The sequence below is a fragment of the Canis aureus genome, chromosome 19 (genome assembly GCF_053574225.1).
Source record: "Canis aureus isolate CA01 chromosome 19, VMU_Caureus_v.1.0, whole genome shotgun sequence".
In the NCBI taxonomy this organism is placed as follows: Eukaryota; Metazoa; Chordata; class Mammalia; order Carnivora; family Canidae; genus Canis; species Canis aureus.
The window spans coordinates 56,091,123-56,112,075 of record NC_135629.1 but is presented as its reverse complement, the minus strand read 5'-3'; the positions used below and the strand labels follow the sequence as shown (position 1 = coordinate 56,112,075).

Genomic DNA, 20,953 nt, shown 5'->3' with positions numbered 1-20,953 from the left:
GGGCAACACTGGGCCTCGTGTGCTGGAAGAACAGCAAAGGCCCTCGTGGCCAGAGAAGAGTGATCCAGTGCAAGGAAGGGAGGGGGCAGGGTAGGTGGGCTAGGGAGGACTTGGGTTTGTACCCCACGGAAGGTGGGAACCACAGAGGGCTGTGGGCAGAGGAGGGGGGCACCTGACCCAGGCACCTGGGGTCCTGACAGAGCAGGAAGCTCTCGGAGAACCACGCTCCTTCTGGGAGAGGGGGCTGGGAACCGGGAATAGGGGTTGCTTGGAGCCCTGCTGGGGAAAGGGCTTCGAATGTCAAGCAGAGGCTTTTGGCCTTTATTCTGGGAGCGGTGGGGAGCAACTGTGGGATTCAGAGCAGGGAGGCCCCTGTTTAGGTCTCTGGGGAAGGGGGTGGAGACTTCAAGATGCAGAGAAAGGCAGGAGCGAGGGCAGGGCAGGCGGGAGCTGATGGGCCATGACCAGGCCTGCAGGAGGTGGGGGTGGATGGGAGAGACCACGGCAGGGCGCCAACGGGCCTGGGTTTGGAAGGTGAGGCTGACTTGGGCCTCCGGTGAGTGACCCAGGGAGGTGGAGGACACCCAGGCCCCCCCTGGGGCGAGGAGCCGCAGAGGAACCAGTGTGGGAGGACGTTGATGAGCTTAACTTTACCTCTTTGAGGGCCCGTGGCCTGGGGTTGCAAATTCACCGAATAAAAATCCGGGAGACCCAGGTACATGTGAAGTCCAGATACACAGTGAATAGTTTTAAGTATAAGTATGGCCCAAATATTGTAAGGGACATACTTATGCTAAGAAATAGTTTGTTTACCCGTACGTCCTGGACCCCCCCCGCCCCAGCCCTACGCCAGCCACAGCAGGCCTGCCTGTGTCTTCCCCAACTGTGCAGCCCCAGCCAGCGGCCGGACAATCCGACCCACGGCCGCCCGATGGCCAGAAGGCAAGGTTTTGTCTCCTTGGGCCGGCTCGCCGCGGGAAACCGGGGGTCTTTTAACATGCAGGCCCTGGCCTGTCCCCGCCCCGCCTCCCGCCCTGGTGGCGCCAGCTGCCCGCTGTCCCCTGCACTGGAGGTACCGCCTGGGGGAGGGGAGCTACTCGGAGACCCACTGTTTGTCCCCTGGGCCAGCCCCTCCCAGGCCCCGGCGGGTCCCACTGGGCACCCCTGGCCCCAGAATGCAGGGTCAGGGGGCCCGGCAGCAGGAAGGGCCCTGTGTGGCCTTTGTCCGGCTCGGGGCCAGACATGTGAGGCCCCGTGGCCTTTCTGGGAAGTCCTGCAGGCAGAGCAGCCTGACTTCCTCGGCAGAATGTACCGGAAGGCCAGAGGCCCAGGGCCGGTTGACCAGGAACTAGATCCCCGGGGGCCCGGCCACCCCCTGACTGCTCCCCAGTGAGCGGCCTTGTCCGGGGCGGCCAGGCCCGGCGGCTCGGGGCCCGGCCCTCCCAGTGCCAGCTGCCAGGATGTGCCGGTCACGTTGGCGGGGAGAGAACACGCCGTTCTTGGCTGCCCCTTTGTTCAGAGGCAGAGGTGGGGGGCTGTTGTCCTGGCAACCAGCCCTTTCCCCCTCAGACAATCCCTTGAGGTGAGGATTGAAGACACCTGGGACCTGGGGGTTCTGGCCGGGGAGGGTCCCCGGTCACCCGGGGTGGCAAAGGAGCACCATCCCCCCGGCCGGCCCTGCCTGCTCAGAGCTCGTGTGTCCCGGGCCACCACGGGGGAGGCCAGGTCACCCCCTTGGGATTGGAATGCCGGAGGTGGCAGCAGCAGGGGGGAGGACATTCCCAGCGGGGCAGGCGCCGTGGTGGCAGCTGCCGGGCCCCGCCCGTCCTATGTCCCCTGAGTTGGAGGCTGCAGCTGGTGCGGTGGCTTTGGTTCCTGGTGGGGGGGAGGTGTTATTTTTGGGGTGGGGGCGAAGGGACCCAAGAGGCGCCTCCTCCCAGGGCAGGAAGTGGGGTGATCCCAGCTGTGCTCTCCCGTTAGCCCACCTGTCCCAGTGGGCACCACAGGCCACCGCACAGGAAGTGTTCCCAACGCCCCGCCTGTGTGGTCTCCTGAATCTGGGGCCCAGAGAGGAGGCGGCCAGCGGGGAGGGTGTGGGGGCCCGCTATTGCCAGTCAGAATCTTCTAGAAGCTCCCATTTGTGGTAACAACAGGGCCTGTGGAGTGAGCGCTTACTTTGGCTGATGCATTTATAGACGTAGGCTGTTTAATCCAGCGTCTTCGGGGAAGAGGGACTAATGATGAGTTTGAGTTTTATGGAAGGGGGGGATACTGAGGCTCAGAGATGCAAGTGACTTGCCCAGGGTCACACAGCTTATAAATAGCGGAGCTGGGAATCTCATTGGCATTTAGTATTGGATGCACTAACTCAACGTAGACCTCCAACCCTACCATGTGCACAGGGGCTACCACTTGGGGCGATTCTGCTCCCAGAACCCTCAGGGGCTCCGTCTCCACTTGGGGTGTCTGGAGATGTTTTTGGTTGTTCCAACTGGGGGTGCTCCTGGCGTGGAGCCTCCCACCCACGGTGCCCAGGGCACCCCCATGGCAAATGACCCAGCCCCGTGTATACAGTTGTGCCAAGGTGAGTAAGAGTAATTAATAGTTGGGCAGCCCCGGTGGCGCAGTGGTTTGGCGCTGCCTGCAGCCCAGGGTATGATCCTGGAGACCCAGGATCGAGTCCCACATCTGGCTCCCTGCATGGAGCCTGCTTCTCCCTGTGCCTCTCTCTCTCTGTGTGTCTATGAATAAATAAATAAATAAAATATTTTTAAAAAAGAGTAATTAATAGTCAATAACAATACCAGATACCATTATTAATAACATTATTTAAAGCACAATAATTATTTAAAGATTTTGCAGATGAGAAAACCAAGGTCTGGAGAGCCTGTATTTGGACCCTCAGTCCTTCCCAGGTACATTGGTCTTGGCTGCTTCCCTAACACCCTGTCAGTTTTGCAAGAGGGGGAACTGGGGCCAAGAGAGCATATAATTAGGACTCAAACCCACAGCCCCAGGGACAGGATCAGGCCACCCCAGGTTCCCATCTCAGCCTGGCCACGTACTGATGCTGAGGAGCCCAGCCTGACGTGTCACCTGCCTCAGTTCTGCGTCTCTGAGACAGGTCCCTCCTTCCTTAGCTGAAACAGTAAAAATAAGAGTCTCTGTGGTGCTCAGAGGGGTACTATGGGGCGGTGGTTAGGGGATCTCATCCTGGCTTTGTGAGCTTGGGCACCCCCTGCACTTCTCTGAGCCTCTGATGCCTCATCTGTGAAATGGGGCATTCGTGATCATTGATGACAGTTGTCCAGACTCACAGTTGATGGAGAGATTGAAAGCATAGCTCGGTGCCTGGGTATTGCTGTTATTAAAAACATTTTAATGGTGGTAAAATAAGCACACATAAGTTTACCTTAATTTATCTTAGCCATTTTTGAGTGCGCAGCTCAGTGGCCTCAAGTGCATTCTCATGGTTGTGCAGCCGTCCCCATCATCCCTCTCCAGAACATTCTCATCTTGCAAAACTGAGGCTCTGTTCCCATGAGACACTGACTCCCCACTCCCATCCCATTCCCCGACGCCCACCGCCTTCTCTCTTGTCTCTGTGGGTGGGACGCCTCTAGGGACTTCATAGACGTAGAGGGGAATTGTCCTTTTGAGATGGCCTACTTCACTTAGGTAAAATCCTCGAGGTTTATTTATGTTGTAGTGTGTATCAGGATTTCCTTCCTTTCTAAGGCTGATGTGATGTCCATCATGTGGATGGACCACATTTGTTTATCGGCTCATCCGTCCGTGGACACTCGAGCTGCAGGACCAGCGTGGTGATAATAGAGTAAGAGTCCAGAAGGATCTTGAAGGTGGATCCGATGGGCTTTGTCAAGGGATTGATTAGGGATTGTGGTTTTTAAAAATGTGCCCACAAGGAGGTACCTGGCTGGCTTCATCCATAGACCATGTGATTCTTGATCTTCAGGTTGTGAGTTCGGGCCCTACGTTGGGTGTAGAGCTTACTTAAAAACCAAAAAACCAAAAAAGACAAAACACACACAAAAATCTGCCAATGTTTCGACACCCCTTTAAAAAGGTGGATCCTAATTCTCTTCCCTGTGAGTGTGGGTTGAAGTGAGTGAGTTGAGTGTCTGTAAGAACAAACAAAATCTGGCAGGAGCGATTGTGTCAAACGCCTCTGAGACTAGGTCATAAAAGTCATCGTGGCCTCCCTGCTCTCTCTTGGATCACTTGCTCCAGAGGAAGCCAGCTGCCATGTTGCGGGGACACCCAAGAAGCCCAGGTGGCATGGAACTAAAAGCCTCCTGCCAAGAGCCATGTGGGTGGGGCCTCTTGGGAGGGGCTTCTCCAGCTCCAGTCAAGCCTGTAATCACAAATTCCATTTTGAAAAGCTCTCTCTCTCTCTCTGGCTGCTGGGCAGGGGCGAGAGCAGAGCCACTTGGGAGGCCGCTGCAGCAATCATCCAGGTAAGCATTGATGATGGCCTGGATTAGGGCAGTGGCAGGGGAGATGGGAGGAGTGGAGAGGTTTAATAGTTACCTAGGAAGTAAAAGAAGCAGAATTTGGGAGAATAAAAGGCTCAGATGGGGTCTTCGTTGACACAGGGAGCTAAAGAAGGAACAGGTGGGGTAGGGATGGGGGGAAGACGAGATGACAGGTTTAGTTGTGGCTACATTGAATTCCGGGTCCCCAAAATGTCCAAAAGCCTCCATAAATGTAGCTACTTGTAGCTACTTGTATGATAAGAGTAGACTAGAGGCTCTCAGCTGAGGGTGGTTCTGCCCATCTTAGGGATACTTGGCAGCGTCTGGAGAAATTTCCGTTGTCACAACTTGGGAGATGCTACTGGCATCTAGTGGGTAAAAGCAGGAGATGCTGTTCGACATTCTACAATGTGCAAGATTGTTCCCCATAAAATGAATTGTCTGACCCCAAATATCCATGTGCAGAGCTGAAGAAATCCTAGGGTAGACCAATGGCTGGAATGAGCAATCGTCAATTTCAGCAGATTTTTTTCTTTTTGGGGGGGAATTTATTTATTTAAGAGACACCTGGGTGGCTCAGCGGTTGAGTCTGCCTTCAGCTCATGGTGTGATCCTGGGGTCCTGGGATCGAGTCCCATGTCGGGCTCCCCTGCATGGAGCCTGCTTCTCCCTCTGCCTGTGTCTCTGCCTCTCTTTGTGTGTCTCTCATGAATAAATAAAAAATAAATAAATAAAATCTTTAAAACAAAATAATTTATTTATTTGAGAGAGACACAGAGATAGCACAAAGAGGAGAAGGAGAAGCAGGCTCCCTGCTGAGAAGGGAGCCCAACCTGGGGCCTGATGCCAGGACCCTGGGATCATGACCTGAGCGGAAGGTAGACGCTTAACCAACTGAGCCACCCAGGTGCCCCGACAGCAGATGTTGTTTACTCAATAATTTTATTCCTTGTGTTTCCAACAATCAACCCCCAGGAGCACAGATCAACTTTCCTGGGCAGCTCCCGTTCGAGCACTCCTCTCCAAGCAGCTGGCAAAAAGGGGAGAACAAGATTCCTGTGGTGAGTTTTTAATGGATCTGGCCTGAATCACATCACTTGGCCAGATCAGTCATAAGGCCATTGGCTTGGCTGTGATCATCTTACCTCTCATTGCCCAGATCAATCACATGGCCACACCTGGCTGCAAGGGTTGCTGGGAAATGTAGTCCAGCCATGTGCCCAGGAGGAAGAAGGAAAGTGTGATGTGAATGGAGCCGATCCTTGCTGTGGTGTTTTGTCCTCATTATTTCTTTTTTTAAAATTTTTATTTATTTATGATAGTCACACAGAATGAGAGAGAGAGGCAGAGACATAGGCAGAGGGAGAAGCAGGCTCCATGCACTGGGAGCCCGACGTGGGATTTGATCTCGGGTCTCCAGGATCACGCCCTGGGCCAAAGGCAGGTGCCAAACTGCTGCGCCACCCAGGGATCCCTGTCCTCATTATTTCTTATTACTATTCAGACTTATCGTCTGCAGAGATGACCCTTGAAGGTCATCCATGTTTCAGGACCTGGTAGAAGAGGGTGAGAGGTGCTGGAAGGCTTCCTGGTATGGCCGGAAGGCTTCCTGAAAGAGGAGGTATGGTTGATATGGTTTTGATGAAAGCAGACACCAAAAAATCTGAGAAGTGGGAGAAGAATAAGAACGGTGTGGTGTCAGGAAAGTCCTTCCTTCATTCCTGATCATGCAGAGACAGCGTGAGTGCCATGGGGACCCAATGGACAGAGGTGGCCTGATTTGTGTTGAGAGCTTTCTAGTTGCTTGAGCAATCAGATCACCAAAAAAAGTAAAGGATACCCAGTTAAATTGGAATATCAAACAACAAATTATTTTTTCAGCCTCAGCATATACCAAATATGGCATGGGACATACTTCTGCTAAAACAGTATTGTCCTTCAGAAATTCAAACTTAATGGGGCATCCTGGATTTTTATTTGCAGGGAGGACAGAATGTAAGGGATAAGGTCAGGTGCAGGTGACTAATGATCATAGATGAGACATGGGCAGATATGCAAGCCCTGTGCTGGGGGAACTTTGGCTTCTACCCTGAGTGACGTGGGTTAGCCCTGAGAGGCTGTGAGTGTAGGAGGGACAGGCCCTCACTTGGGTAAGAGGCCCACAGACCCAACCCTGGCACTTGGCAACCACCTGCCCTCATGGATTGCCCCTAGCCCAGCGTCTTTCCCCCTTCGCCCATGCTGACATTTGGGACCAGATCATTATCTTTTTAAAGTTTTCATTTAAATTTCACTTAATTAACATACACTAATATTAGTTTCAGGTGTATAATACAGTGATTCAACATTTCCATACATCCCCTGGTGCTCATCACAGCAAGTGCATGACTTAATCCCCATCACCTTTTAACCCATCCCCCACCCACCTCTCCTCTGGTGACCATCAGTGTGTTCTCTATAGTTAAGAATCTGTTGGAGCCAGATCATTCTCTCTTCTTCTTGTTCTTGTTCTTGTTCTTCTTCGATTGTATTTATTTATGTGTGTGAGAGAGAGAGAGCATGAGCAGGGGGAGGGGCAGGGAGAGGGAGAAGCAAACTCCCTGCTGAGCAGGGAGCCCAATGCTGGGGGCTCGATCCCAGGACCCTGAGATCATGCCCTGAGCCAAAGGCAGACACTTAACAGACTGAGCCACCCAGGTGCCCCAAGGAGCCAGATCATTCTCAATTAACAAGGGGGCCGTCTTGTTCATTGTGGCATGTTGAGCAGCACTCCTGACCCGCCCCCCCCCCCACTCGCTGCCAGGAGCACTCGCAGTCATGACAGCCTCAAATGTCCTCAGATGTTGCCCAGTGTCCCCTGAGGGGCAGGATCCCTCTGGGTGAGGCCCACTGGGTTAGGGGATTCCACTGACCCCCAGGAGACTCTGCATCCCATAACCATCCTGGGATACTAAACACATTTAAATGCATGCATGGGTTAGGGTTAGAGTGGAGGGAGAGAGGAGGTAACTCACAGGCACTGGGGGGTCACCCTGGTTTACACCACCTGATCCATCAGGGATTTATTCTGGTATCTTGAGCTAGGAATCAAACTCGATTTTACCCCCAGATAGTGAATGCAAGCTTTCTCCCACTTGGCACTGTGGACCTTTGGGGCTGGATCATTCTCTTGGGATGAGGCCATCCTGGGCGTTGCAGGACGGTGAGCAGCAGCCCTGGGCCCCACTCACCCAAGGCCAGGAGCAGTGCCCATTCCCCTCAGTGGTGAAAACCTGTGCAGCCAGACTTTGCTAGTGCACCTGGAGGGTAGACTGGCCCCAGCTGGGGACCCTGGGTCCAGGCACTGTGAGACCCACAGCGAGGACATGGGTCTGGAGCACTAACCGGGGTGGGGTCTACTGGAAGGCCTGGTCAGTCCCCTTCATCTGTCCCCAGCGTTCTGTAAACTGTTTGGGGACGGGGGAACCTGACGCCTAAATGGCTGCAATGCGGGGAGGTTCAGGCACCTGCCACCCATGACGCGATTTATCTGAAGCCCATCTGCGCAAGGCAAAGAAAGGGCTGCCTGTAGAGTCTGATAGAGCTTTTAATATTTAGAAGTTTGGGCACTTAATTCTGGCGCTCTTGGCTCAGGGCTAACGCCGTCCCCTCCACCGGCTGGCAGCTGGCCGCGTCCACAGGGGCACTGGTGACGATGATGGGAACCTTGGCCTTCACACTGGTCAGGGACCAGGGCAGGTGGACGGTGCTGACCAGCTCGTAGTGGGTGCTCATGATCTCGCTGTCGCGTGTGCTGCTGCTCACGGACAGCACCTGCGGGAGGTTGAGGGCGCTGACGATCTTGGTGGTGTTGAAAGGCGTGATCTGGGTGTTGGCCTCCTGCCGGAGCAGCTCACTGCTGTCCGCCCGCGACCGCCGCTCCGCGTTGGGGGTGAAGCCCTCGTATTGCACGTGGGCGTAGAGGGCAAAGATGACCGTCTTGATGCACTTGCTGGTCTGGTTGTTGATCTCTGTGGTGAAGATGACCCTCTCCCCCGGCGTGAAGGTGTTCTTCTCCATCTGGATTTGTAGGCAGATGGTGCCCTGGCTGCAGCAGTTGTAGGAGACCTTCTTCTCAGCCTCCACCAATAGAGGGTTCTAGAGGGGGGGGGGGGAGATAGACAACTGTGAGGGGTCATGGCCACAAAATCCGCTCGCTTGCCTGACAGCCCTCCATCACAGCCCCTGCAAACTGAGTCTTAGGGACTCTCCCTAAGTAGGAGGATCTACTTAGATCCTCCAGATCTACTGAGGTAGGATCTGGAGCCTTGGGCATCTGGTAGCCAGGAGCCTGGTGTGATCTCCCAACTTGCTTTAATCAATACCCTTTGCCTTTCTGAGTATCAATTTCCTTCCTCATCTGTAAAATAAGCCTAAGGTATCCACAAGGCCCTGGCTTCACCCCCACCTCCAACGCTCACTTGCTGTGTGACCTTGAGCAAGTGGCTTGACTTCTCTGGGCCTCTGTTTTCCAGAAGAAAGGAAGTGTGTCGCGGTCTAAGCCCAAGACTTAGGGCTCACCCGAGTAGTTCAGACTCTAGGAGAAAATATTAGGGGCCCTGAATTATAAAAGGAAAACTGTAGAGTTGAAATTATGTAATGCGTTTCAATAAATGCCTCAAGATGCAGCCACTCTATCCACTAGTCGGCTGCTGGATTGCAAATAAAAGTCGCATGTACATTATATTAACGAGTGGCTTCGGTGCCATTTTACTTTTTATTTGTGGATAATGTTTTAAAGGACTTGATATGATGCCGGGGGAACTTAGAATGAGCACTCTCCACTTTTGCTGGCTTCCGGTGTCTTCTTGCAGAGGAACTTGATACTTTTACAACTGAGTGTGTGTGTGTGTGTGTGTGTGTGTGTGTGTGTTCTCCTTCAGCATACCAAAGAAAAGAGAGAGAAATAGTGTGAAAAATACTTCCAAACTCCCCTTACACTTCCCATTAGTGACAGCAAGTTATCATTTGAAATTGGCCCCCATGGGATTATTTTCATCAGGGAAATTGGTAAACATTACACATCAGGGCTGCCCTGCACCAAAGCTGGTTGTTAACCATTTCCTAGTACACCACTGCCATGTTTCTACAAACCACTCTATTAGCATTTACAAACAATCTCTGCTCATTTAAGACATAAAATATCAGAGCTGCACAGCCACGTGAGTGTACTCAACACTAATGGTTAAGATGGAAAATTTTATATCATGCATATATTGCCACAATTTAAAATAAAAACACAAGGGGATCCCTGGGTGGCTCAGCGGTTTAGCGTGCCTGCCTTTGGCCCAGGGCGTGACCCTGGGGTCCCGGGATCGAGTCCCACGTCGGGCTCCCTGCGTGGGGCCTGCCTGTGTCTCTGCCTCTCTCGCTCTCTCTCTCTCTCTCATAAATAAAAAAAGAATCTTAAATGGGAAAAAATAAATAAAATAAAAACATGAGAGATCTGGTTGGAGCCCCCATGGACCCTTCCCTAACGCCATCCCCCACCCCCATCCCCTGCTCCCTTTGCCCAGAGTTGGGGGTTTAGCATATCTGGATGCTTTTTAAAAATATTTTATTTACTTATTAATGAGAGACAGAGTGATAGAGAGAGAGACAGAGAGAGAGAAGCAGAGACACAGGCAGAGGGAGAAGCAGGTCCCTGCGGGGAGCCCAATGCGGGACTCAATCCCAGGACCCCAGGGTCACGGCCTGAGCCCAAGGCAGATGCTCAATCACAGAGCCACCCAGGAGTCCCTCATGTCTGGATTTTAAAAAAGATTTATTAGAGAGAAAGGCAGAGAGTACATAAGCGGGAGGGAGAGAATCTCAAGCACACTCCACACTGAGCACGGAGCCCAACGTGGGTGGTCAATCTCATGACCCTGAGATCATGACCTGAGCCCAAACCAAGAGTGGGTCGCTCAACCAACCCCACCACCCAGGCACCCCATATCGATGGCTTTTTAAGAGCACTCTTAAACATTATTGAGAAATACAACTCAGACACGGAAACCCCTCACGAGGCAAATAAATAACCCTGAGTTATTCCAAAGTCAACTCTCTTGTAACCTCCATGCAAGGAGTCGAGATTTGGCAGTTTTCCCCCAAAGTCCTCCATGGCACCCAGCCCCCAACCCTGCCTGCAAAGGGCAACATTTTGAATTTTACAGCAATCACTTTGTTGTGCCTACACATTTGTTCTCTTACTACAAACATGGAGGGACCTCCCGCAAGATGTATTGTCTTGGAACAAAGTGTGTAAAGAACAGTATAGCCAGCACAAATGTATCTTCTAGGAGGAAAGGAAACATTATCTGGTAGGTTCTGCTTTGCCTCATTGCCTCCTCCCCTTCCTTGCCAGACTGGCTATTTGTCATACTCATGTGAACTTTTATTTGTTTATTTTTATTTATTTTTATTTTTTTAAGATTTTATTTATTTATTCATGAGAGACAGAGAGAGAGAGAGAGAGAGAGAGAGAAAGAAACAGGCAGAGGGAGAAGCAGGCTCCATGCAGGGAGCCTGAGCCTGACGTGGGACTTGATCCCGGGTCTCCAGGATCAGGCCCTGGGCTGAAGGCAGCACTAAACCGCTGAGCCACCCGGGCTGCCCCTCATGTGAACTTTTATATTCTTTAGGAATGCACCTGCTTGTGCCGGAAGTATACAATACTGGCTTGCAAATTTTTTTAATTAAAAAAATTTAAGTTTGCTCCACACCCAACTTCGTGACCCTGAGAGCAAGAGTCGCATGCTCTATGGACTGAGCTGGCCAGGCTCTCCTGTTTTATACATTTTAATACTTTAAATATATCAAGCTGTCCGTGTTTTCTTTCTTTTTTTTTTCTCCTGTATTTTCTAGTAATTCGCTTTCCTAGCTCAGCATTCTGTGCTGGAAATGCATGCATGCAGGCGCTTGTCACTCTGGTACATTTGTTTTCACGACGCCCACTGAGTGTGCTGCAAAACAATGTATTTACTCATCAGCTCCCCCCTCCCCTGGACATGATGGACATTTATATTGTTTCTATGTGCTTGATATCATAAAAGTGCTAGAGGGAGCATCCTGAAGACATTTTTTCCTGGTCTTACACTGAGAGTTGCTCTGGGCCTTGGGGGTGAACTTTTTCTGTAAAGGAACTGATGACAAATATTTTAGGCTTTGCAGGCCACGCACGGTATGTGCCATATACTATTCCCTTTTTCTTTTTTTCTTAAAATCACAGCTCATGGTTAAAACAGATTTTAATATTATGGCAAAGAACACAAATCCTTATTTACATCTACATCTTAGATCTTTGAAAGAGAAGTGTCTTTTATGAACTACTACTTATCCATAACACATGCCTACTAGTACTTCCTGTTTATTGTAATCATTTAAAAATGTTCATTGAGACCCTCTGGATTTGCTTTCCTGTTATTTTCAGCACATTTTCTTTATTATTTTGTTTTATATGAAACCAACATTTTATAAGCAATAACTGGTTGTAACCCACCAAATTAATTTTTTCTCATAAATTCTACATTCTGCATATTCAAAACTATTATATTTGGTCCAGCACATTGATGTTATAAAGACAAAGCTGTTGCAACCCATCATGTTTATATTTTGTTCTATTCTTTCATTTTTTTAAAACTCGGTTGCAAGCCACCAAACAGATTTTCTTCATTTGCTGCTCTTCTTATTTTATTCTGTTTTGTTTTCTTATTCTATTAAAAAAAAAACAACAAGAAAATTTGCTGCCCACAAAATTGACTTCTTTCTGACACATTCTATTTAGGTCTTGCATATTCTTTCATTTTATACAAGTGTACTTGGACCCCTGCTAAATTTATGTTGCAACCTGTGGACGGGTTGTGAAAAACCCTGCTCCAGCTCGGATGCCTTGCCTCTTGGGAGACCTGGGGCTGACCTCTGACCCCAGGTGACCTCACCTCTACCCTTGCCTTTGGCCTTCCTGCCTCCTCAGCTTTCTCCTCCCTCTCCTCCAGGAGGCTAATTGCAGGCAGTTTTAGTCTAAATCCCTCCAGTCTTATTCGAAAATTCGAAAATTCCTCGCATGCGTTAGGACCCTGCAGGCATTAAGGAGCTTACTGCCCTAACTCAAGGCCAAGCGGTAGTTCTGGCCTGTACCTGAGAGAGGTGCCCAGCAATTCCCAGAGGGGCCCAGTGGAGAGAGACTCCCACGCTAGGTCAGGCAGGGTGGCCAAAGCACCCTGATTCCCAGTAATGTCGGGGTACAAACCCAACAGTGGATTTCCTGCATCTGGGCGTGTTTTGAAGGCCTGCGTTCCTTTGGCAGATGTGAAACTTTGGGGGAAATTCATCCAGCCAGGGTTTATTTGCATCAACTTGGTGCCAAGTTCAAGGACAACCCGTAGCAGTGAAGACCAGCCCAGTTCCTGCTCTGGTCGGGGTGTGGGGGTAGCCGGACACACAGTTGGCACAGTGAAAATGAACCAGCTCATTGCTGATAGGGCCAGTGATGAGGCTGTGGCCAGATGCAAATGCAAACCGGGGGGCGTGAACTAAGGAGAGATGGGGTGGGGGCTCCCCTGGAGCCGATGGTTAGGAAATGTCTCTGGAATGAGCTCCCGGTACCAAGGGCCGGAAGAGGGAACGCAATCCTGACTTTCAAGATTCTAAAGGTACGAAGAATGGAGGAGAGAGGAGGTGGGGATGATTGGAGCCCCCTGTGCATTGCTGGAGGGAACCCCAAAACAGTACAGCCACCGTGGGAAACAGTCTGGTGGTTCCTGGAATGTTCAACAGCAGGATCCTCTGACCCAGCAATTCCACCCCAGGTGTCTAGTCAAGAGAAACAAGAAGATACATCCTTGCAAACATGTGTACGTGAGTGCGCACAGCGGCATGATTCACAGTAGCAGAGAAGTGGCAACGACCCAAGTATCCATCAGTGCGGGAAGGATACACAAAACGGGGTCCCACTGCCCCATGAACACGCTATCCAGCCTTAAAAAGGGATGAGGCCCTGATGGTGAGACAGGTCCTGCGTCGTGGGTGGGGCTCGCACAAAGGTGAGTGGAATATGCCAGATGCAAAAAGCCTACATATCCGGGTGCCTGGGCGGCTCAGGGCGTGACCCCGGGGTCCCGGGATCGAGTCCGGCATCGGGCTCCCCGCATGGGGCCTGCTTCTCCCTCTGCCTGTGTCTCTGCCTCTCTCTCTCTGCGTCTCTCAGGAATAAACAAATAAAATCTTAAAATAATAATAAAAAGCCTATGTATCACACGATTCCATTCTCATGAAATGTCCAGAACAGGCAAATCCCGACAGAGCGAGGAAGTGGATTAGTGGTTGCTGGGGGAGGGGGTGTGGGGGGTTCAGAGGTGACAGCTAAGGGATGCAAGAATATTCTTTCTGGGCTGATGACCTGCTCTATTACGATCCACCATTGGCGGTGGCTGCACAACTCTGTGAACGTGCTAGAAGTCGCTGAGCTGCACACTTTATTTATTTATTTTTTGTTTGTTTTTGAGCTGCACACTTTAAATGGGTGAATTATATGTGAATTTTATGTCAATGAAGCTGTTAAAAAAAAAAAGTGGAAGGGGAAAATGTGTGCTCCTGCTCCCCTCCCAGGGGGGCAGCATCTGTTGCCAGTTTCTCTGGTCTCCTTCCGGAGACGTTTGTTACACCTGCAAGGAAGTGCATTTCTCGCGTGCACCAGCAGCGTGCCAGGCTGAACTTTGCTGTGCTCACTCAACCCAGTGACTTAGAGGTCCTGCACCCAGAGCTGCCTTGCTCCATCTCTCTCTCTCTCTCTTATCTAGCAAGTATTCCTTGGATGGCACACTGCTACTTTATTTTTTTTTATTTATTTATGATAGTCACACAGAGAGAGAGAGAGAGAGAGGCAGAGACACAGGCAGAGGGAGAAGCAGGCTCCATGCACCAGGAGCCCGACGTGGGATTCGATCCCGGGACTCCAGGATCGCGCCCTGGGCCAAAGGCAGGTGGTGCCAAACTGCTGCGCCACCCAGGGATCCCACACTGCTACTTTAATTCCCTGAACAATGAGTGTTTAGGTCGATTCCTTTTTTTTCTGGCCACGTAAACATTGCTGTCAGAGGTCAGGTCACACATGAAAGAATATCAGTAGGAGAAATTTCTAGAAGGGAAATGGCCGGGGCAAAGTACGTGTTCATTTTAATTTGAATAGATATAGCTGAATTGCCTTCGCTGGGGCTGTGAGTTCATCCAGCCAGGTGAGTGCCTACGTGGCTTCTGAGCAGTGACCTGAAGGATGAAGGGGAAGGATAGGAAGGTTCATGTTATAGGGTTCCCGGTGGAAGGCACAGCCCATGCAAAGGCCGTGGGGCAGGACCCAGGCCTGGTGTATTGGAGGAACAGGGAAGAGGCCTGTTTGGCTGGAGCAGGCCTCTAAAGGCCTCAAGAGGACTTTGGTATTTACCCTGAATGAAATGGGAGGTGGGGGAAGGTTGTGGGGGCAGAGGAATGTCATCACCTGACTGCCTCCAGCTGCTCTGGGGACAGACTGTTGGGGATCAAGACTCTGTCTCCACCCAGGGGTGCCTGGGTAGCTCAGTCGATTGAGCGTCCAACATTTGGTTTCAGCTCAGGTCATGATCTGGCGTCTGTGGGATGGAGCCCCGCGTTGGGCTCTGAGCTCAGCGTGGAGTTGGCTTCAGATTCCTGCCCCCCGCCCCGTCTCTCATTGTGAGCGCACACTCTCTCTCTTTCTAAAAGAATTTTTTTTTCTAAAAGAATTTTTAAAATATCTTAAAAAAAGAAAATACTCTGCCTCTACCTGGTTGAGCCCCATCATTGCTCATTACACCAGAGCAGTGACCCCTGCCCTGCTCCCCTGCCCCCCATTGTCTATCCTCCCCAAAGGAGCCAGAGGGACTCAAGTGATGACTCTCTCCCCACCAGGGCTCTCACCTCCCTCAGGGTGAAAGTCCAAGTCCTCCCAAAGCCTCTTGTACCTCTGTGCCCTCACCTTCTCCCCCTCTATCCCCCTCATTCACTCTGTTCTGGCCATGTGCCCCCCCCCCCCCCACTATTCCTCCAACACGCCAGGCACAGCCCTGCCCCAGGGCCTTTGCACGGGCTGTTCCCTCTGCCTGGAACCCTGTACCTCAGATCTCCCCATGGTTTTCCCCTCTCCTCTTTCAATTCTCTGCTAAAATGTCACCTCCTCAAAAGGGCCTCCCTTGCCCAGTCTGGTTAAGACAGAACTGAGTAGTTGAAAGGACACCCTATTTTCATATCCTCAAAACTCATCTGAGATAACTCCCTTTTACTGCTACCTTTTTTTTTTTTCTGCTACAATTTTTATTTTAGATCTTCCCACTTACGGGGCTCCTCCTGGGTGTGTAGACGCTGTGCTGAGCACTTTGCAGTCTTGGTGAGCACCCATTGAGGGAATTGTGATCTTTCTCATTATACCACTTGGGATGGTCAGGGTGCTAGGAGGTGGTGTTAAATGCCCAAGGCCATCTAGCTAATGAAGGTTCTGTCAACAACAGCTCAGGCTGGGACTCACCCAGCCCCAATCGATCAATTGATCAATCGATCTATCTTTATTTTCTTTCTTTCTTGATTTTATTTATTTATTCATGAGAAACATGGAGACACAGGCAGAGGGAGGAGGCTCCCTGCAGAGATTCGATCGAATCTGTGTGGGATTCGATCCCAGGACCCCGGGATCACGCTCTGAGCTGAAGGCAGACGTTCAACCACTGAATCACCCAGGTGCCCAGCCCCAACATTTCACCCCAGTTTTTGCCTTGTGCCCCCTGTGCTCTAGATGAACTCTGAAGGGAAGGCCAGAGCAGGGCCATAGCCTACTGAGGGTAACACGGGGAGCAGATGGTCAAGCGGGCCCTGAGCTCAGGTCTGGACATCCCAGGGCTGATCCACCCTTCTAAGCATCTTCCCTTCCTGGGACCCTCCGGGACCATCCCAGGAGGTTGGCCAGGCTAGAGATGATCTCTCTGTTAAACACATAATAATACTGGCAGTGGAGGCAGTGACAAGATTCTTGGGGCCCATTCCCCCAGTCCATGCCAGGCACTGTGGAAAGTTCTGGAAGCCACGCACTATCTCCTTGCCCATTTTACAGATGAGGAGGTGGAGGTGCAGACAGGCAACATTATTTGCAGAGGGTGGCATGACAGGGAGGTGGGGGCTCCGGGATTTTTACCTGGATGTTGAAAACTAAAATGCCAGCCATCTCAGCCACCATGCTCTCATAACAGAGTCCCCAGGGGAGTGACTTGGGCCAACGTGTCTCCACCCACCTCCACTTCCACCTCTGCACCTGGGCCTTCAGGAACCATCCAGAAAACCTCCTCTGCTCAGCCAGACCAACGCCACATGGCCTTTTCTTTCCTGGGGCCAGAAGCTACCCCCTTCCTTGCTGCTGTGCCTCCTCCTCCTCCTCCTCCTCCTCCTCCTCCTCCTTCTTCTTCTTCTTCTTTTTTTAAAGATTTTATTCATTTATTCATGAGAATACACAGAGAGGAGAGAGAGAGAGAGAGAGGCAGAGACACAGGCAGAGGGAGAAGCAGGCTCCCTGTGGGGAACCCGATGCGGGACTCGATCCTGGCACCCTGGGATCATGACCTGAGCTGAAGGAAGATGGTCAACTGCTGGGCCACCCGGGCGTCCCTCCTTCCTTGCTTCTTTTGCTGGGAGCACCATCTCTGTTGTCTGAGGGCTCAGAGACCCTGGAGACCCATGGCGTGTCCCAGCCTCTCACCCACGGGTCACGGAGCAGGGAATGGCGGGGAGGGTTCTGAACAGTCATGACTTAATAGAGTCAAGGACATTGGGGCCCAGTCATTCTCTGTGGGGGGCGCCCTGGGCACTGTGGGGTATCGAACAGCACCCCTGGCCCTACCCATTCGACAGCCGGTAGCCTCCGCTCCCACCAGTCCTGACACCTGTAGACGTCTACAGACCCTACCCCATGCCCCCTGGGGAGGCAGGATGATCCTGGTTGAGAGCCTCTGGCTTGGTTCCTACTCTGGCTTCTGGTTCATCCTTTGTGAACTCCCTGGGCCCCAGGGGCCCCCCAGCACCTTTCCTTCTTCCTCTGTCCCCTGCCTTCCCACCTGCCTCTGGGGAGCTTGGAGGACAGGCCCCACCGCTGCCCCCCACCCCCCACTACCTGCAGTGGGTTTTCTTTGTGGAAGTCCGAAGTCCCTTGAACTAACAAGTACATTCTCTTCTTCGCCAGAATGTGCTCCCGGCCCATGCAGGAGGCTTGCACGAAGTAGAAGACGTGGCCGATTTTGCTGGTGAAGGTAGAAGGAAGCCTGGGAGGTAAGCTGAAATGGAAGTCAAAGGTGTGGCTGCCTGCACTTAACCAATTATCTGAAAGCAAAACACACCGGCGCCATCAGAAGGTTCTAGAATCTTTTTTCTTTCTTTCTCCCCCCCCTCCCCTTTATTTGTTGGTTTGGCCGGGGGTTTGTTCTGGGCCTGGCCCACCTGTACCTGAGTTAGGCTGAGTTCTGTGCTTTTAGGGATCTGCAAGCCGGGCTGGAGGGGGATGCCCTGGGTGGGTGATGCGGCTGGAGTGGTCACCCCAAATACCCGTAGGGATGTGCTCACCTCTACTCTGGGTCTGAGAAACTGGAGGTCCAGCCCCCAGTCGTACATTCATTTAACAAACACATCTTGAGTGCCTACTGTGTGCCAGAGGCTCTTTCAGGCTGTATTTGCAGCAGAGAGGAAGGCCAGCACATCTCTCTGCCCTCCCGGAGCCTGGCCTTCAGCACACAGCATACAGTAGGCACTTAACATGTGTTGAGTGGCAACCGAGGACCAGGGAGCAACTCACACAGCCCCCATTTCTGTAACTTCCTCATTTTTAAAAACTGTTATTTTCATTCATCCAAATGCCTCTCATTGTTGTGTCTTCCCCCCTGGATGGCTATCCCAGTGACTCCAGGGACAATGTTTGATTTATTCACTGCCGCACCCCCAGCACCTGGCTCAGTGCCGTGTACAGAAGGTGCTCAATAAATGTTTTCGAAATAAACGAGTGAATCCATTGAAGGCTCGGGCTTATGCTTTCAAGGGGAAACGCTTGGCGATGGGAGAGGGTGGTACCTGACGCTGGGGGCAACTGGGTGGGGAGTGCTTGGGTTGAAAAAATGAACACTTATGAAGCACTTACTGTATGCCCCACACTATTCTAAGCCCTTCATGTATCACTCAATCGCTACGTCCTCAAAGCAATTGTACGAGGCAATCCCTTTTCTGGTTTCCATTTTCCAGATGGTTAATGGGACACTGAGAAGGCAACATAAGGCCTGGGATGTTGCCATTCCTCCCCTAGATATCTGCACGGCTGGTGTCCCTCCCATCACTCAGCTCTGAGCTCAGTCATTCCCTCTTTGAAGAGACTTTTGCATGACCTCCCTATCTAAAAATTTTAAAAGTCTAAATTTAAACTTTGTTCAGCCAAGCATTGACTAAAAGTTGTGGCATACCTAGGAACGCTCCCATGAGCACATTTTGGAAAGGCCTCTAGCTCCCAGGCAGTTCAGCCTCCCTGAGGTCTGTCCAGACTTTGGATCTGAACCTGCTGGAGGTGGGAGTTGGTTATTCTCTCCCTAGAATGTCTTCCCTGCCTCCTATCTCTTTCCCTGGGACCAGAAGACTCCTTTATTTTGTCTCCTCACATTTCACTGCCAGAGGGAGATTTATCTCCGTAAAATAACAAAACAGAGTAAAAAAAATGGCTTCCCAAGGTGGTCATTGGGCTAAGGATAGCATTTTTTCCAGGGAAACTACTTTGAAAGCTCATTGCAAATATCTGATCCACTCCTCATGTCTTGTTATTTTCGTGTTATGTGTAACTGATGGTCATTGTTATACATTGCTTCCCTCTTGGGGAGGAACCAGGCCTCTGCCCATTGCTGGTAACCCTGGGGGATGAGTTTGCCTTCCAGACCCAGATTCCTATTATGGCCAGAGTTGGCTGCTGGCTTTGTCTTACCCTCTACTGGGAACGTCTTCATCTTCTGCACATAGTCGGCCTTGTTGTTGCAAATAACATCTCTGCTATAATCACGGGATGCCCCGATTTCTTCATTCCACTCCACATAACCCCTTCCCACCAGCTCCACTTTCACTATAGGGTCCACCAGGGTGCTGTTCAGGATTAGAACCACCTGCCCTTTTATGCTGGAGCCGGCCAGGTAGACTGCATCCTTGGGCAACACTAATTCGATTGACTTCACCACAGACATGGGGGGTTGGGGTGGTGGAGAAACATCCTCCCTCCTCCCCCATGCCACTGAGATTCCCGGTTCCTTTGCCGCAGTGAGGTCACCTGTCTGTGACATCATCCAGCCAGGGTTCTGGGAAGGGGTCTCTAGTGGCCAGGAGGGGAGACAGGGCTATTGTTCAGGGGTGAGATAGCTGGGGAATTCCAAAGTCCTCGCTGGCTTATGAAATGATAGCCCATCCACTTTTTTTTTTCCTGTAGGAAACAACAAATACATAAGCCAAAACAACCATAGGACCCTAGCATTCTAGCTACATAGGGGACACCTGTCATCATGCTGGGAGGTTAGAGGCCTAGGTGGGAAGGACTCTGGTGAGGTAGGCATTATGAGCTTTACCTAGAGATGGAGAGGAATGAGCCCAAAGATATTATCTGTTCTATCAGATGGCTCCCAAATGTGGTATGTGCACTCCTTAGGGTTCATACACCAGTTAAACTCATATACAATCATTATCATTTAAAAAAATTATTTATTTGAGAGAGAAAGAGAGAGCACAGAGGGAGAGGGAGAAGCAGATTCCCTGCTGAGCGGAGAACCCATTGCAGGGCTCGATCCCAGGACTCTGAGATCATGACCTGAGCCAAAGGCAGATGCTCAACCAACTGAGCCACCAGGGTTCCCATAATCATTGTCATTTTAATGGTTCTCTCTATATACCAGTCCCTGATAGAAAAAAATTATAGTTATGGCCAAGACATGAAATCTGGTGTGTCCGGACTGAAGATGCTTAGAGCATTGTGTGCTCCCCCTAAACACCTCCTTACACATCTGACATTTCTCTTTACACCCGCGTCTCCTCCAATTGAATGGGAAGTCCCCACAAGGTAGGACTTAGTTTCTGGAAGCTTTGTGCCCATCAACATCTGCTTGACTCTGGGGCTGGTTCAGACAAGAGGGGTGTCAATAAGTTTGTTGAGTGATTTAGTCACCTTCCAGAATATATCATTTTGCAAAAAGGAAACAGGCCTTTTGCCCACTAATGGTTTTCCTGGGGGCCTGACTTGCATGTGGGCAGTGGTGAGCCACTGGAGCAGAAGAGGTGCCAGGAAGTGTCCATTCTCCAGACTCTGGCAGGCCTTCTTCATTGTCTTTGTCCTATCTTGCTTTATTATTTCATATCATGTCTTTTGTAAGCATTGCTAG

The 20,953-nt window shown here is 51.1% G+C and overlaps 1 protein-coding gene and 1 long non-coding RNA gene across 2 annotated transcripts; one reads left to right on the top strand and one right to left on the bottom strand.

Annotated features, from left to right (window-relative positions):
• Nucleotides 1–1,138: 1,138 nt before the first annotated feature.
• LOC144290801 (uncharacterized) lies at nucleotides 1,139–18,567 on the top strand. The gene is made up of 4 exons (XR_013358337.1): nucleotides 1,139–1,582; nucleotides 4,433–4,478; nucleotides 5,472–5,557; nucleotides 13,325–18,567. It is a non-coding gene; the product is annotated as an uncharacterized LOC144290801 (long non-coding RNA).
• On the bottom strand, nucleotides 8,065–19,850 carry ARRDC5 (arrestin domain containing 5). Its single transcript, XM_077860377.1, has 3 exons — nucleotides 19,519–19,850; nucleotides 17,680–17,885; nucleotides 8,065–8,633 (listed from the first exon to the last, which is right to left on the bottom strand). Exons 1-3 carry the CDS (start codon nucleotides 19,769–19,771, stop codon nucleotides 8,106–8,108), a joined length of 987 nt encoding a protein of 328 aa, XP_077716503.1. The 5' UTR covers nucleotides 19,772–19,850; the 3' UTR covers nucleotides 8,065–8,105.
• Nucleotides 19,851–20,953: the final 1,103 nt, after the last annotated feature.